Source organism: Henckelia pumila, chromosome 1, assembly GCF_033568475.1.
Source record: "Henckelia pumila isolate YLH828 chromosome 1, ASM3356847v2, whole genome shotgun sequence".
NCBI classification, from domain to species: domain Eukaryota; kingdom Viridiplantae; phylum Streptophyta; class Magnoliopsida; order Lamiales; family Gesneriaceae; genus Henckelia; species Henckelia pumila.
Genome location: NC_133120.1, coordinates 93,927,902 through 93,945,642, shown reverse-complemented (window position 1 = coordinate 93,945,642; position 17,741 = coordinate 93,927,902). Strand labels below are relative to the sequence as shown.

The following is a 17,741-nucleotide window of genomic DNA, read 5'->3' as shown; positions in this document are numbered from 1 at the left end:
AGCAGTTAATTTAGCCATTAAAGATAAATTAAATAAAAGTCCCAATTTTCAAAATTAAGTTTCAAAATTCGTACCTTCAATCCATAATTTTCAACCACGACATGAAATTAACTATAAATATTAAAATATAACATTAAATTAAAAATAAATTGAACGAGTCATAAGTCAAATTTTAATGCACAAAGAGTTCAATAGAAAATTGGTCGAACATCAAGCTATAAAAATCAATGCCAAAATGTTAAAAGTGATGGTCGACGACAAACGCCGCCAAATTGAGAGGTGATGAATGAAGCGAAAATTGAACATATTAATTTGGATGATAACTTTATTGTTGACGATTATTAAATATTCTTCAATTTTTTTAATAACTAATATAATATAATAATAATTAATTGAACTACATTAATACATAATATTTACAATATATATCTATAATAATTTTTTAAAAAAAATTTGGGGCTCCACCTGGGCATGGCCCTGCCCGCCCTGGGGAGGAGGGTCGCCCCTGTTCATCGTATCAAAACTATAAATACGTATTATAACAACAAAATTGATGGGATTGTCTCGTCTCGCGGATCTATTTTGTGATATTGATCTTTGACATGCGCACACTCATGAAAAATAATTTTCATAATGTCCAAGTCGATTTAGCTCATGTATATAATGTTATGAAACCGAATTTATATATATATATATATATATGTATATATATATATATGTATATATATATATGCATGTATTTATATAATTTTAATCTCATACACCCTAGTGTGGAAGAATTTTGTGAGTGATAGTGTTTTAGTACCGTTCACATACGCACGTACCCGAATAAACATGAATGCCACATTTAATATGTAATTATTCAAGAAATTAATAGCAATAAATAGCATTGGCTCTTTTTTTTTGAATCCAGGCCAATATAGCATTGGCATTTTTCTTTGACTGTAATTTTGTATAATTATGTTACATATATATATATATATTAATTATCGTTGGCTATAATTTTTTTATAAATACAAATTCCGGATTCCATACACATCGAAGTACTAATTTAGCACACCTTCGTGCATGTAAGTAAAACTACAATTGATCTTTGAAATTTTAAACAAAGAAAAACGGATGTATCAGTATGAGCAGCGCATTAATTAATTAAACTTGGTAAAATGCCTCTGTCGGCATATATTATATATGCTTTTTTTTGCTAATTAGTAAATAGAAATAGACTTGATGGATCGTGCCCAAAACGTTTACGTCCAAATCAATTAATGTTCTCTCATTTATTAGGTGTGGACTAATGTGCATACACGTGCAACAATTATAGCATTTTAGTCCAATTAGTTTTGAGATTACTCAATCAACATCCAATTTTTCACTATTTCATACCTCAAAAATACAGAAAAAGATGACCTCTACAACAGTATAAAGATCATAATCTGTATATTTATTTAGTTAACCTTATCTCCCTTTAACCTATCTGATAATTAACAATATTCTATATTCACTAAAAAAACGGGTTTAATTTAGTTTCTGCGTTCTTTCTTCCATGCAGGAAGTTCGTAAAATAAGTTAATAGATTTCGTCGAGAATGACAAAGTTAATAGGAAAAATTGTTTTTTTGACACTTTGCGATTTTGGTCCTCTATATTTTCAGATTTCAGTTTTAGTCTGTTGTCTTAATTCTTTTGGTAATTTTAGTCTTTTTTCTGATGTGGTGTTGATGTGGCATCAATGCAGTGCTGATATGAAGCTGACGTGTATAGTGTCACGTAAGTATTTTCGAATAAAAAGGACTCAAATCACCAAAAATTGAAATTTGCAGGACTAAAACTAAAATATAAAAACATGTTGGTCACAGGTGTGGCATTACGAGATAGAAATTATGGAAATTGAAGAATAATAGACACCAAGATTTACGTGGAAAACCCCTAAAAATTATTAGGGTAAAAACCACGGGCAAGACCAAAAGATTCCACTATAATATTTGGAGAATTACAACCTCTCTCTGTATTTCCAAAGAGACACGCACTCTTTTAATACAGGAGAAAACCTATCTCACAAATATATATATATAGAAACACACTCAAAAGTATTGAATGCTATTTAGAACGAGAGAAAAGAACTGAAGATGAGATGATACTTCATTCCAAGAGAATGCACCTATTTATAGGTGCAATCTCTCGGTTATAAATGAGAAGGAAAATTCTATTTCTTTTTTGTACGCACAAGTGTGCCTGAATCATCATTCCACTTTGACACTTGTACCGCTTGTCTTTTTCCTCTGCCACATGCCTTCAATTTTAAGCATACATTTAATGCCATTTGCCAACATATCTCCCACTTGGAGATTTGATTGAGAATCAAACGCATCTCCACACATCCTTTCAATCTTGTCATTCCCACTGCTTACGTTTCTGCTAGGCCACTTGAGGATCTGCACCACTCAAACTTCTCTGTACTCACTGGCTTGGTCAGAATATCAGCAATGTTATCCTTCGTATGGATCTTCTGCATATCCACATTTCCTTCCTCCACTACTTCTCATACAAAGTGAAATTGTACTCCAATGTGTTTAGTCCTGGAATGAAAGACTGGATTCCTTGCAATGTGCAAGGCACTTTGACTGTCACAAAACAGAGGAATCTTTTCTTGTTTGTGCCCAAGCTCCTCCAATAACCTTTTAATCCATATTGCCTCTTTGCAAGCTTGAGTAGCTGCCATGTATTCTACCTCCATTGTAGATAACGCTACAACTGTTTGCACTTTTGAAACCCAGCTGACTGCACCTCCTGCAATTGTAAACACATAACAAGTAGTAGATTTTCTCTTATCTGGATCACCTGCGTAATCTGAATCCACATAGCCCCTGAGTGTAAAATCTGATCCTCCAAAACATAATGCAGCATTCGAGGTACCCTTAATGTATCTAAGGATCCTCTTAACCGTGCTCCAATGCTCTTGTCCAGGATTCTCCATATACCGACTGACTGCTCCCACTGCTTGTGCAATGTCTGGTCTTGTACAAATCATGGCGAACATTAAAATTCCCACTGCTGATGCATACGGTACTCGAGACATCTCCATCTTCTCTGCTTCACTGCTAGGACACATCTCAGAAGATAACTTGAAGTTAATAGAAAGAGGGGTTGAAACTGGCTTACTATCTTACATGTTGAAGCGTTGCAAGACTTTCTTCAAATATTTTTTCTGAGAAAGCCAAATCTTCCTATTGCTTCTGTCTCGGTGAACTTGCATCCCTAGAATCTTGTTTGCTGGTCCCAAGTCCTTCATATCAAATTCTCTAGCCAACTGTGCCTTCAATTCTTGGACCCGATCTTTGTTGGGGCCTGCTACCAACATGTCGTCCACGTACAACAGCAAAATGATATAATCATCATCACCAAACCTCTTTAAATACGTACAAGGGTCTGCACTGAGTCTGTTGTACCCAAGGCTCATGATATAGGAATCAAATCTCTTGTACCAACACCTCGGCGCCTGTTTGAGACCGTACAGAGATTTGTTCAACCTGCAAACCAAGTTCTCTTTGCCTTTTTCTGAAAAACCTTCTGGCTGGAGCATATAGATTTCTTCTTCAAGATCGCCATGAAGAAATGTCGTTTTCACATCTAGCTGTTCTAGATGTAGGTCAAACACCGCACACAATGCCAATACTACTCTGACTGTTGAAAGTCGAACCACGGGAGAAAATATCTCATTAAAGTCAATTCCTTCTTTCTGAGCGTACCCTTTGACAACCAATCTCGCACGATACCGCTCCACTTGGTTATTGCCATCACGCTTGATCTTATAGACCCATCTGTTACCGATAGCTTTCCTTCCTCGTGGTAGTGTAACAAGATCCCAAGTTTTGTTCCTATCCAATGCTTCCAATTCTTCCTGCATCGTTGTCATCCACAGGGATACATCCGAGCTTTGAGTAGCCTCATGGAAACTCGACGGCTTACCATCCTCTGTTAATAGACTATATGCAATATTGTCTGAAAGCCAACCTGGTGGTCTTCTCTCTCGAGTTGACTGCCTTACTTTGGAAACCTCTGACTCAACTGGTTCTTGTTCCTCATGCTCTGGTACTGCTTCACAAGAAACTTGATCTTCGTCTGTCTTATTTTCCACCTGAATGATAGTAGTTTTTGAATTCAGTGTGCATTTGTCTCCCTTCACTTTATCTTCCTCGAAGATAACATCTCTGTTGATGATAAGCTTGTGGACAGTAGGATCCCACAAGCGAAACCCCTTTACTCCATCAGCATACCCCAAGAAGATACACTTTTTGGATTTAGAATCCAACTTTGATCTTTCTTGCTCATTGTACAAAACGTACACCAGACTTCCAAATGTATGTAACCGAGAATAATCAGCTGGCTTGCCAGTCCACACCTCCATCGGAGTCTTCAAATCAATCTCCACTGAAGGAGAACGATTGATGATATAAGAAGCGGTTTTGACTGCTTCTGCCCAAAATGACTTTGGTAGACCCACAGTACTCAACATGGCTCTTGTTCTGTCCAACAAAGTTCTGTTCATCCGCTCCACCACTCCATTCCGCTGAGGCGTGTAAGCCATCGTGAACTGTCTTTTGATGCCCTCATGCTGATAGAATGCATCAAATTCATCACTCGTATATTCTCTTCCATTGTCAGTCCTCAAACACTTGATTTTCTTGTCAGAATCAAGTTCAACCCGTGCTTTGAAAACTTTGAAGACTTCGAAAATATCTGACTTCTTCTTGATTGAATACACCCAACATCTCCTAGAGAAATCATCAATAAACGAGACAAAATATCTCGCTCCTCCTAGGGATACCACCGATGCTTGCCAAACATCAGAATGAATCAGCTCCAATATGCCTTTGCTTTTGGCAGTAGATGTGCCAAACTTCAATCTGTGTTGTTTATTGATAACACAATGCTCACAAAAGGGTAGAGTCACTTTTGTAAGCCCCGGCAACAGCTTCCGTTCTGAGAAAATCTTCATTCCTCGTTCTGACATATGCCCAAGCTTTCTATGCCACAACACTGTTGATTCTTTCCCCGAACCAATTGATGCAACAGCTAGTTCCGCCTCTTTGTGTGTTTCCCCCAACAATACATACAGATTTGCAGCAACCTTTTTCGCCTTCATAACCACAAGCGCGCCTTTCACAATCTTCATGATCCCTTTCTCGATACGGGTTTTGCACCCAATATCATCCAATTGCCCCAAAGACAAAAGATTTTTTGTCAGGCCCTTCACATGTCGTACCTCCTGTATGGTGCGAATAGTGCCATCAAACATTTTGATTTTGATGTTACCGACCCCAGCGATTTCCAAGGCATGATCATTTCCCATGAATACAGATCCTCCTGAAACTGGTTCATACTGATCGAACCATTCTCTCCTTGACTTCATGTGCCACATCGCTCCTGAATCCATAATCCATGCATCACAAAATTTGTGTCTGCCTTCCGCAACTGTTGCTGCTTCGCTGAATAGTATTTCACCACTTTCTGAAGTACTGGCCACATTTCCTTGAGATCCCTTCTCGATGCTCTTCGTACACTCTCTCTTGAAGTGCCCTTTACCGCGCACATTTAAAGCAGTAAATATTCTTCTTCTTACTTCTTGACTTGTATCTACCATATCTGTGGCTCCCACTGGAGTCACGATCCGTCAATCTTCCTCTCGTCATCGGTAAAGCCTCTGCTTGCTTCGACATTGCCAACCTATCTTCATTGTTCCTTCGACGATTCTCTTCTCCAAGAACCGCAGTTAAGACGTCGTCAAAATTTAAATTATCCGAAAGAACATTGTTGGTAACATTGATGATGAGCTGATCGTATGAATCCGGTAGACTCTGAAGTAGAAGCTCCGCACGTTCTTTTTCCTCTATTTTATGCCCCATAGACGTGAGTCGGGAAAATAGAGTATTCAATGTGTTGATATGGTCGGTCATCGATGAGGATTCCGCCATCCGAAGAGTATAAAGCTTTCTCTTTAGGAAAATCTTGTTGTGTAGTGACTTGACCTCGTACAATTTTGTCAGAGTATCCCAAATAACTTTTGCGCTTTTTATTTCAGAGATACTTGACAAAACTTCATCCGCTATAGCCAAGTGCAAATTGGCAACAACATTGTAATTCATCTCATTCCACTTTTGATCGTCCGTGACGTCCGCCGGTCTATCTTCAATAGCTGCCAAGCAACGCTCCTTTGTTAGAATTGTTTGCACCTTCAATTTCCACAGCAAAAAATTGCTTCCATTGAACTTTTCTATCTCGTATTTTGCCGTCATCTTGACTACAAGAATCCTACCTTATAAAATTTTCAAAAAATCTTTTCTGATGTGGAAGATCAGTCACAGCTGCATCCACAGAGCATACTCAGAATTTTAAGAAATTTTATGCCAAGGCTTTGATACCACTTGTTGGTCCCAGGTGCGGCATTACGATATAGAAACTATGGAAATTGAAGAATAATAGACACCAAGATTTACGTGGAAAATCTCTAAAAATTATTAGGGTAAAAACCACGGGCAAGACCAAAAGATTCCACTATAATATTTGGAGAATTACAACCTCTCTCTGTGTTTCCAAAGAGACACTCACTCTCTTAATACAAGAGAAAACCTATCTCATAAATATATATATAGAAACACACTCAAAAGTATTGAATGCTATTTAGAACGAGAGAAAAGAACTGAAGATGAGATGATACTTCATTCCAAGAGAATGCACCTATTTATAGGTGCAATCTCTCCGTTATAAATGAGAAGGAAAATTCTCCTTCTTTTTTGTACGCACAAGTGTGCCTGAATCATCATTCCACTTTGACACTTTTACCGCTTGACTTTTTTCTCTGCCACATGCCTTCAATTTTAAGCATACATTTAATGTCATTTGCCAACAAAACACAGAGAACCAAAATCTCAAAGTAACAAACATAAATGACCAAAATTACAGTTTTTCCAAGTTGATATGTTTTTGAGACCGGAAGTTTTTGCTTTAATGTGAAATAAAACTCGAAGATGATAGGAGTAGGTTGCACTCGTGGGTCTAAACCTTTTTTCTCGAATGGTTGGGAGTGTCTGCTATATATTTATTCAATATAATATAAAGAATTTGATCGACATTCAAGCTTACTAGATAATACAAATTATTAAACCTTATCTCTTTTTTTTTAACATTATCTGATTTAAAAAATCTTGGCTTGCTAAAGAAATAATAAAAACAATAGCTGATTCTATATCTTTTGTCCATATTTGATGCACAACAGAATTTTATTTCCAAGATTAAAAGCATTCAATATCTCCAAATAATAGTATTTCGAAAATATTTTAATTTAGAGGTGTGAGGATTGGATTGGGCTAAGCCTAAGTGGAGTGTGATTGCACTCGTGGGGTCTATTTTGTGTGTTTGAATGTGGAGATATATATAGTACTACATGTTCAATGGAAAGAATTTAGGGAAGATTTGATTCGGTTCATGTGTGGTGATGAATATGATATGCATAATAATTAACTTATTGACTTCACTTTAATTATAGAACCATTTATACTAAGACAATAATGTGTTGGTTACTCGAATTATTTTGTTTTTTTAAAAAAAATATTTTTGGTCATATATTTTTATATTTTATACGATTTTCATGTTTAATATTATTAAATTTCAGTTTTAATCATATATTACTTCATATAGAGTATTATTGATGTGACAATACATAAATTACATCTGCATTGATATCAAATTATCATCACTATGTCAAAAAAAACTAAAATTATCAAAAAAAAAATACAAATAACGGATTAATACTTAAATTTGACAATTGGAAATACAAGCACAAATAGATCAGACGACCGATGAAAATGGGGAAAATATAATAAATTCAAAAAACCGATCAATGAAGCAATTGGTCACGCGAAGAATTAAAGTGCATGCGGAATATATTTGATGTGATCGGTTATCGTGGTGGCATATTAAGAGTCAAAGGAATTAAATTCTCCATCAGTTTAAATTTATATATAATTAAGACCAACCTCCGTTTTTACTCTGATCCAACTAATTTATCATTAAAAGTAATATTGTCACAAAAAAATAATATTTTTTTGCAAATTGAGTAGGAAATTTGTATCACAAAGATGATCTGTGAAACTGTTTAATGAGAGTTTTGCAATTTAAATTATAATTAACACACAACTCATCTAAGTTCCATTTCTTTTGAAATACACACATTTTTAATACCCAAAAAAAGAGTGTATTATATTTATTTATTTGTTCACAAACAAAATATCATATTTTCAATATGCAAAATATCATAATCAGGTAGATTGATCGAATCCTTGATACAATTGCCAATGGACGGCTCGAGAGAAAATCAAATTTGAGAAGTATAGGTATACATTCCTTTCAAAATGATAGAAGCGTGGTGGGCTATAAAAGGCCAATTTGCCCAACTACATCTAATGCATTCATTCATATATATGGACATTTATATATCAACGTGTATATATATATACATGGAGTTAGGTACGTACAGATATCTCTCATATGAGAAACCAACATGAATGATGAAGGCATGAAGCGCCGATGTGCATTCGACATGGAAAAATCGCGACAAAATAGGAGGAGACTGTAACTATTTCTTCTTCTTAAAAATTTTTTCGTAAAAATTGTATGTATATCACTGATAAAGAATTATCGCGTGTATGGATCGATTATGAGAAGTTACAACTCATTAAATTTGACATAACCTTAGGAGTGTTGTACATAATGTTAAGATTTCAACTAATTTCTTTAGACTCCGACCATAATTTTGAAGGAAAAAGTTCTAAAACAACTATTGATTCACTCATGTTCATAATAGAGCGGCCACTAATATCTTCCACCAAACAAAACACTTAATGTTGGAGGCTATAGTTGATAGGATTTTTGAGTAAACATGGTAAACCACTATGGTAATTAATTTACTTCCAAATTGTCGATATATATCTTTGTTGTTGAAGAAAAGCAAAATGAACAAAAGGGCTAAAGCACATCAAAATTGACATTACATTAAAACTTTAGCATTCCATTTATCACTATGGTGGACCATTTCTACTGTAAGAACACAAGATCGGATTTAAATTTATCCAATGAAAAAAGTCTATATATGCGTTCTCCAAAATGCATCAAGCTGTATTTCTTTGACCGATGGAAAATTTTGGATAAAGATTTTAAATTATATTTCATCAAGTTTGGGGGAAAAAATTGAATTTTGACAAAATATAATTAAGGTAGAATTTCTAAAATATAGATACATCATCTTAGATACATGGATTAATCCATTAGTACTCATTGAATCGACTCATTCAAGCGGGATTAATCTATAATACACACAAACACGAACGGGAGACGAAGAAGGATTATTTGTGTTAAAATGAGATTTGGACCTAACTCACCTCAAAAAATAACTCAAGAGGTGAGGGTTGCCCTTGTCTATACAATATTTCAACACCCCCCACACGCAAGAATGAACATCTGGAGCGTGGAGACATGCCTAACTATAGGCAACCCAACACACACAAAGGGCCTTGTCTATACAATATTTCGACACACCCCCACACGCAGAAATGAACATCTACAATATTTCAACACACCCCCTAACAATAGGCAGCTTAATTATGGACAGTCCAACACACACGGAGGGCCTTGGGCTCTGATACCATGTTAAGAATTGAGACTTGAACCTAACTCACCTCAAAAACTAGCTCAAAAGGTGATCAGAGTTGCTCTTGTTTATATTAAAACTTTCAAAAATTCTATCCTACCGATGTGAAACAATATTTCAAACATTCGAGATGGCTAAGAAATGGAGAAGACATAAAAATGAAGAAACATTGACAGAATAGTGGCAGCTTTCGTCAATCCCAAGGTTGGATCATCCACAACTGCTGCAAGCATGTATATATGCATCTTAAAGTGCACACAATACAACTGCAACCAGGTTCCTTACCTTTATTTCTCAGACACATCAACATCATCACCCCAACAGAGAATAATCCCCTTTATGCATTTACAAAGAAATTACTCGCTGTAAAAAGCACCATGCATGAGTCCAAATCTGAAAGCGAATCCACCAAGATCCAAGGTTCAACCATACACTAGACTAGTTCGGGGGCAAAAAGAAGAGAGTTAAATTGTGCCTAATTAAGCTAATCTATATTTAATGAGATATCGCACTTAGTGCATTGTCAACAACGTATGTTTAATCGATCATCTAAATTCAAAATAAACAACACGAAGACGATCAGATGATCAGTTGAACGTGTTTATAATCAAAAAAGTGTTAAGACTCGACTATCTCTCGACCTTACGACTATGATCATGAGTGCAAGATAGTGACAAAAGGGGATAAAACCAATCACAAGCTAGGCATCTTATCTTCCATTTCCCGATTGCCTCGCCATTTGTAGAGAACAGAGAGAACAAAAGAGTAAACAACAAAATATAAAGGAGACAACTTTTGTTAATCCCGAGGTAGAGTAATTTAAAATGACCTCAAACAAATGGCAGGAATCACAAAGTCATGAACACAATGCAAAATAATGCTAGCTCCTTGATAAAGAAAAACATGAGGCACTCGACTTTTCTTTCCATGGGAAAAAGGGATCGATCGGAGAGCAAAATTAATTAACTTTCGTACGTAAAGCAGTACTGCTAACATGCATGAGAACGAAACACGAAACCCAGCCACTTGTAGATTTCTCAAGTTTTATATTATTGTTCCAAAGATTGATAAGTTTTTGTTTCAAGATATATCAATGAAATCATCATGATGCAGAGTTAATTCATTCGGTAAATTATTGATAGATATACGATCGACATTGTTCAGATTTTAATAATTTTATGGATGAAGATTATAATTTCTTATGGAAAACGATGATCATAAATAAACAAATAAGAATTTATGGGTATATATATATATAGTTGTTTCCCGAAATTTTGTGGAAAAGAATTGAATTGATTAGTGAAAAAAAATTAATATATGATTTAAATTGATCGCTACATATATATATATATATAGCTAGTAGTAACGACACATACGTGGTGTGTATAACGTAACAAGGATTTGATTTTTTTCATAGGAAAAAAAAACCCACAAAATGATATATAATAACGGTTTTTTAAATTGAAATGTTAGTTTTGCCATTGTATTTTGGTAGATTTAGCTATTAATTATAGGGGTATTTTTGTGTATCCAATAATAATATCAAATCAGTTTTTTAAGCTACTCATGCATTATTAAATAGTATGTATGTGTTAAAAAATTTTATAAGTTGATTGTTTAATTAATATCAATGTTCTAAAAAAGGATAAGTGGTAGACGGTCACCCACCTCCTAGCGCCTAGACGTTTAGGCGGCGCCTAGGAGGTTTTTTTTTAGCTTAAATATCTAATTATTTTAGTCCGATCTCTCTTAATATTTATCCAATAATTCTTTTTTTATCTAATTTACATGCCTAAGTGGTGTTTTTTCAAGTTTAAATATCTAACACTAGTAGAAAAATGGGCTTTTACTTCGTCAGTTTTTACTTCGTCAATTAGTAAGTACGAAGTAAAAGGTAACAATATACTTCGGTACTAACCAGGATGAAGTAAAAACACACCTTTTACTTCGGTAATTGAAAAACGCGGGCTTCACTAATTATTTTGGACAGTATTTTACTTCGGCACACTATAATTGCTGAAGTAATAAGTAAAAAAATTAATATTTTTATTATAATTGATGAAGTAAAAAATAAACGGATATTTTTACTCAACACTTGTGAAAATTAAACAACACACGATCCGATCCCCTTTCTTCTTCGTTGTGGGAAAGAAAACCTAGCTAGCTAGCTGCTCGATCCCTTTCTTCTTCAGCCGCCCCCCATCAACCACCGCCGGGAACCGACGCCAACACCCTATGTCGAAAGAAAAAGGTCTTAATCTCTCTATTTTTTTTTCAATTTATGTTTTACATGTTTTGGAAGATTTCAGTGCAGAAAGTATGTTTCCTTTTCTATCTCTGAACCTTTTTTGCCGAACAAAATCCTTCTCTATTGATTCATTCAACTTAAATATTAGCCATCATTAATTTCGTTTTGATTAAAATCCTTCTCACGGCCCAACTTCTTTTCCACCGTATGAGAAACGACCATTTAGTTAAATCTTTGAAGTGCAAGGTTAATCATCATACATATTTATTTTTTCTTGTCAAAGGACGAACCCTATATATCTCTGTGTTTAGGCCCGCGAGCAAATGTGTTCTTTAAGCTTTGTTCCCGTTAAAAAAAATTCTTTAGTAATTCAGGTTTTGATTTGATTCATCGTCTCTCTGTTCCATTTGTGTTAGATGTGTTATTGTGATACTCTATCTATATAGTTATGCTTGCGCATATAGAGGAGTGTTGTATGTGTGGTGTGTGTGTGTGTGTGTGTGTGTAAATATAGTTTATCTGTGGAGGAATTTGGTTTTTTAAACATTCTGTAGGCTAGATTTTGTTTTGGTTTGGGTTTTACTTTAAAATCCAGGTATTTTTTTTCTTGAGTGGTTTCCACAAATATGTACCTTGAACATTGAAAATTATAAAGCATATTGTGGTACTAGAGCTGCTTTAGGTGTTTTGAAAATAGAGAAATGTCAAATGTTAGCCTTTTTTCTTAAAGGAAATGACTTTGAGTTAGTCGCCACATCATAGTTTTCATAATTCTGCTATTTCTTAAAGCGCTTAGCTTCAGTTGTTCAGAATGCATGAGTTGTTGTGTCACACAGTAGCTTGGGAATGATGTCAAATAATTTGTGCGAGTTGCTATTTCAAGTAACAACATTTTTTACGTGAGTATATTCTATGCCATTGTGGTTAGAAGCAGCTTTGGTCTTTGGTTAGAGAGTTTTTCATGTAGGGGCTTGGGGACAAGTTAAGTAACATGTAAGGGTTTGATGCAAAATATAATGGGAAATTGATACTGAGTAGATGACAGTTTGAATGGAGGAAACACTGAAAAAAAGTTACCTATCAATTCGTTTGGTCTTTGGAGTGTTGGATCCAACACTGGACATGCCTGAATCATTCGACAATATAATGCTAGTAATTTATTTTATGTTGCTTTCTTTGCTAAACAATCTACTGTTCTGTTAGTTACCACTCCATCTGGTGTATTTTTTTTGGTTTTCCTGCACTATAGCTTCTGTTGCTTCAGCAACAATTTGACAAGTATTTATTATTTCCCCTCGCGTAAACATACAAACAGTACTTATTATATTTTGTTGATTCAAATTGTGTCGTACATTATTTAATTTCCTCCTATTAACTTACTTGATTTAAAAAAGATGCAATTTTCCCTTGTGAAACGTAGGTTTACTCAATATGGCATGTTATTCCTTTCAACATGTATCAATTTCAAAGAGGATTCGAGATGCACAAAGAAAATAATTGTGATATTGTGTTGGTTTATACTCTATACACCAGTAGGGCAATGATAAAGCATTTGGTAGTTTTCTTTCACTCACAATGAGCTAAAAACTATAGCATGTGTTATTGATTTTGCTGCAGCTACTTTTCAGACACAAGCTGAACTTGAAAGTAGCATCCTAGCTCTAGCCGCAACAAAAGCAGGTATTTTTTGAACTTTTTCTGCTTCAGTGGACGTTTAATGTGCTTTGAAATTAAACCTGGTCGCATATTTTCTCCATGTGCTTACAATATTTTGATTATATGATGATTCATTGTTCGCATTGGGAATTTCGTTTCTTATGCTTGTAATTGTGCTCGATAAGACTGCTAAATTAATTTCCTAGCCTTTGTGCTTGAAAAATTAAGTTATTTGTCATTTTTTGTTTAAATAAATTAATATTTTGCATATTATATTTTTTATTTCTGTTCACTAGTAAAATTAATTTCCCGTTTTTACTTTGAAACCAAAAGTATTCATTCTTGATTTTGAAAATAGTTTACTGTATTAGAGCTTGGCTCGGTCATATTTGAATTTAAAATTTTTTTCTGGAACTATTCCTAAAATTAGCATTGATTTTTGGAGTCACAATGATTTTTTAAAAAATTCCTTTGGTTTTTAAAAACCAAGTAACTAGTGCTTGAAGTGGAAATCATTCATGATTCTTGTATATTAATCTTTTAGTATTTGTTATTATATATAAATTTCATAAATTTAATTGTTTGTTGAAGATAAGTTGTGAATTATGGATAAATCTTGGATTCGCTCGGATAGAAGATCCAAACAGTATCAGGAGGGTGTTGAACAGTTCATCAGCAGTTGTTTGCAAAATCTCCACGTTGACCCCAATTTCATTCATTGTCCTTGTTGCAAATGTATAAATCTGAAAAAAGGACCGGTTACATCGATTCGAGAGCATCTTTTTTTTCATGGTTTTAGTCAAAATTATGTTAATTGGATTTGGCATGGCGAGTCTGCCGAAAATGATAGAGTAAATTGGAGTACCAACCAGGATCCAACTGATGATTATCACAAAGACTTTGAAACAACTAATATGTGTGAGGCAGCATACGAGAACTACACAGAAAATCCAGAAGAATTTGTGAAGTTTTTGGAGGACGCAGAGAAACCATTGTACAATGGATGTAAGCGTTACACAAAGTTGAGTGCACTAGTGAAACTGTACAATACCAAAGCCAGGCATGGGATGAGTGATGCTCTATTTTCAGATCTATTAACAGATTTTGGGGATATGCTACCAGATAATCACAATCTGCCATCTTCAACGTATGATGCAAAAAAGACATTGAGTTGTTTGTCGTTGAGCCATGAAAAGATCCATGCTTGTTCCAATGATTGCATCCTTTATAGAAAACAATATAAAGACTGTGTAAGTTGCCCTAAATGTGGCTTGTCGCGTTGGAAGCTAAACAAGAAGAACATTGAGAAGAAAGGTGTTCCTGCCAAGGTGATGTGGTATTTTCCCCCCATACCAAGATTCAAACGTATGTATAAATCTTTAGAGACCTCAAAAAATTTAACTTGGCATAAAGAAACCACAAGAGTTGCTGGTCAGTTACGTCATCCGTCTGATTCACCATGTTGGAGGTTGGTTGATCATATGTGGCCCGACTTTGAAAGTGAGCCAAGAAATCTTCGCTTAGCACTTGCAGCTGATGGCATTAATCCCCATAGCAACCTTAGTAGTCGGTACAGCTGCTGGCCAGTCATGTTGGCCACATATAATCTGCCTCCAAACATGTGCATGAAGAGGAAATTCATAATGTTAACTATGCTCATTTCTGGACCTAAACAGCCAGGTAACGATATAGATGTCTACCTTGATGTGCTAGTTGAAGATTTGCAACGATTGTGGGAAGGAGTTGATGGTGTCTATGATGCTTATCGAAAACAGTTTTTCACTCTTAAAGCAGTTTTATTATGGACCATCAATGACTTTCCAGCCTATGGTAACCTTAGTGGATGTACTACACATGGTTATTTTGCATGTCCAGTATGCGGAAAAAATACTTATGCAAAGCATTTGGAAAATGGGAGGAAAATGTCATTTTTTGGTCATAGAAGATTCTTACCAAGGTTTCATCCCTATCGGAGGCAGACTAAGGAGTTCAATGGCGTAGAAGAAGATGGAGATACACCTACACCATTATCTGGGGTTACCTTATATGACAAGCTTTCGAACATAAAGTGTGATTTTGGAAAGAAGATCAGTGTGAAAGGTAAAAAGAGAAAGAAGGAGAAGGAGAATAATGTGGAAGGCAGTACAGATGAAAAGGATTTAGGAGCAACAGATTTCAGAAAATGTTGGAAGAAAAAGTCAATTTTTTTCAATCTTCCTTATTGGAAACACCTGCATGTTAGACATTGTCTCGATGTGATGCATATCGAGAAGAATGTTTTTGAGTCCCTCATTAATACTTTGATGAATGTTAAAGGAAAAACTAAGGACAATGTGGCAGCTAGGTTGGACATGCTTCAAATGGGAGTTAGGCCTGAATTGAGACCTGAATTTGGAGATAAAAAAACATATCTTCCTCCTAGTGCATGCTCATTCACAAAAAAAGAGAAGTTAAAAGTGTGCCAGTCGTTAATGGATATAAAAGTTCCAGAAGGTTACTCATCGAACATGAAGAATCTTGTGTCCATGTCTGAGCTGAAGTTGTCTGGTTTGAAATCTCATGATTGTCATGTTCTAATGCAGCATTTCCTGCCAATACTCATACGTGATGCGCTGCCAAAACATGTTAGATACGCCATCATAAGATTTTGCTTCTTCTTCAAAGATATTTGTAGTAAGGTTATAGATGTAGCCAAGTTAGATAAGCTGCAATCTGACTTGGTTGTTACGCTGTGCTTATTGGAGCAGTATTTTCCCCCTTCTTTCTTTGATGTTATGGTGCACTTAACAGTCCATCTTGTTCGAGAAGTCCGATTATGTGGACCTGTTTGCTTCCGGTGGATGTATCCATTCGAAAGATGCATGAAAGTGTTTAAGAGTTATGTTGGCAGTCGAAAACATCCTGAAGGTTGCATTGTTCAGAGATATTCAGCAGAAGAAGCAATTGAGTTTTGTTCTGAATACCTCAATGAAGTTGATCCTGTTGGGATCCCTCAATCAATCCGAGACCCCAATTCAAACGTTCCTGGCTTCTTAGCATGTAACACACCAATGACAGTGCGACAAAGTGATATGCTACAAGCACATTTGACAGTGCTGGAAAATACTGGAGAAGTATTTCCCTACATAATGTAAGTTATGGCATTAATACTTAGTTCTGCACTTCTTTGATCTGTCAATATCTGCTGTCTTTTAAAAATTAATGGAAAAATATTTCCACAGTGAACACAAGACCTTTCTGAAATCGATATTTCCGAAAAAAGAGAAAGATGAAAGATGGATACAAGATGCCCACAATAAGAGGTTCATTGACTGGTTTCGTGCAAAGGTTGGGTGGATGAATAAATATTTTTTGAAGCATTTTGCGGTAATTTGCATCTACTATTTTAATCACTCTTTCAAATTAAATAAATTACAGGTGGCTGCTGAAATAGACAGCCGCAATGGTGGAACGACATCGACATTGACATGGTTGGCTCATGGACCACGCTCCCAAGTCATCAAGTATAGTAGTTATGTGGTAAATAACAATTTATACCAGACAAAGGCGCGAGATGATGAGAGAGTTTGCCAAAACAGTGGGGTTTCTCTAGTTGCAAACACCATGCTTGTTAGTAGTGCCAAAGATAAAAATCCTTTGATGGCCGATGTGTCTTTCTATGGTGTGATTGAAGAAATATGGGAGTTGGACTATCATCAATTTCAAGTTCCACTTTTCAAGTGCGCTTGGGTTGCAAATGACAAAGGAGTAATAAACAACGACGAATGTGGCTTCACCTTGGTCAATTTGAACAAAAGAGGGCACAAGAATGATGAATTTGTCCTTGCAAGTCAAGTCAATCAAGTTTTTTATATTGATGACCCAGCAAGAAAAGGATGGTCTATTGTGCTCCCAGTGCCAAATAGGTGTTACGAGGGGGAGGATGATTGTTCGACTAATATTCCCGAGACCCGACCAATTGACAATGTTGTTACTCATGAGATTCCCGTTCATGGAAGATACTTTAGAACAGAACATGAGGGTGTCTGGGAATCGAACAGAAAAAAATGATGTTTTGCACTTTTATATCATTTTTTGTTATGTATGAGTGAAGACACTCTTTGTACTTCTAAAATTTATGTTATGAACTTTTATT

General features: G+C 35.4%; 1 protein-coding gene across 1 annotated transcript; it reads left to right on the top strand.

Moving 5' to 3' along the window:
* Positions 1 to 14,211: 14,211 nt before the first annotated feature.
* Positions 14,212 to 17,656, top strand: LOC140869031 (uncharacterized). Its single transcript, XM_073272946.1, has 3 exons — positions 14,212 to 16,736; positions 16,828 to 16,933; positions 17,024 to 17,656. The coding sequence occupies exons 1-3, from the start codon at positions 14,212 to 14,214 to the stop codon at positions 17,654 to 17,656; spliced, it is 3,264 nt and encodes a 1,087-aa protein (XP_073129047.1).
* The last annotated feature ends 85 nt before the right edge of the window (positions 17,657 to 17,741 follow it).

Coding starts and splice junctions, on each gene's coding strand:
- LOC140869031 (XM_073272946.1), top strand. CDS start 14,212: ATGGATAAATCTTGGATTCGCTCGGATAGAAGATCCAAACAGTATCAG. Junction 16,737..16,827: donor GAAGTATTTCCCTACATAAT/GTAAGTTATGGC, acceptor ATATTTCCACAG/TGAACACAAGACCTTTCTGA. Junction 16,934..17,023: donor TTGACTGGTTTCGTGCAAAG/GTTGGGTGGATG, acceptor AATAAATTACAG/GTGGCTGCTGAAATAGACAG.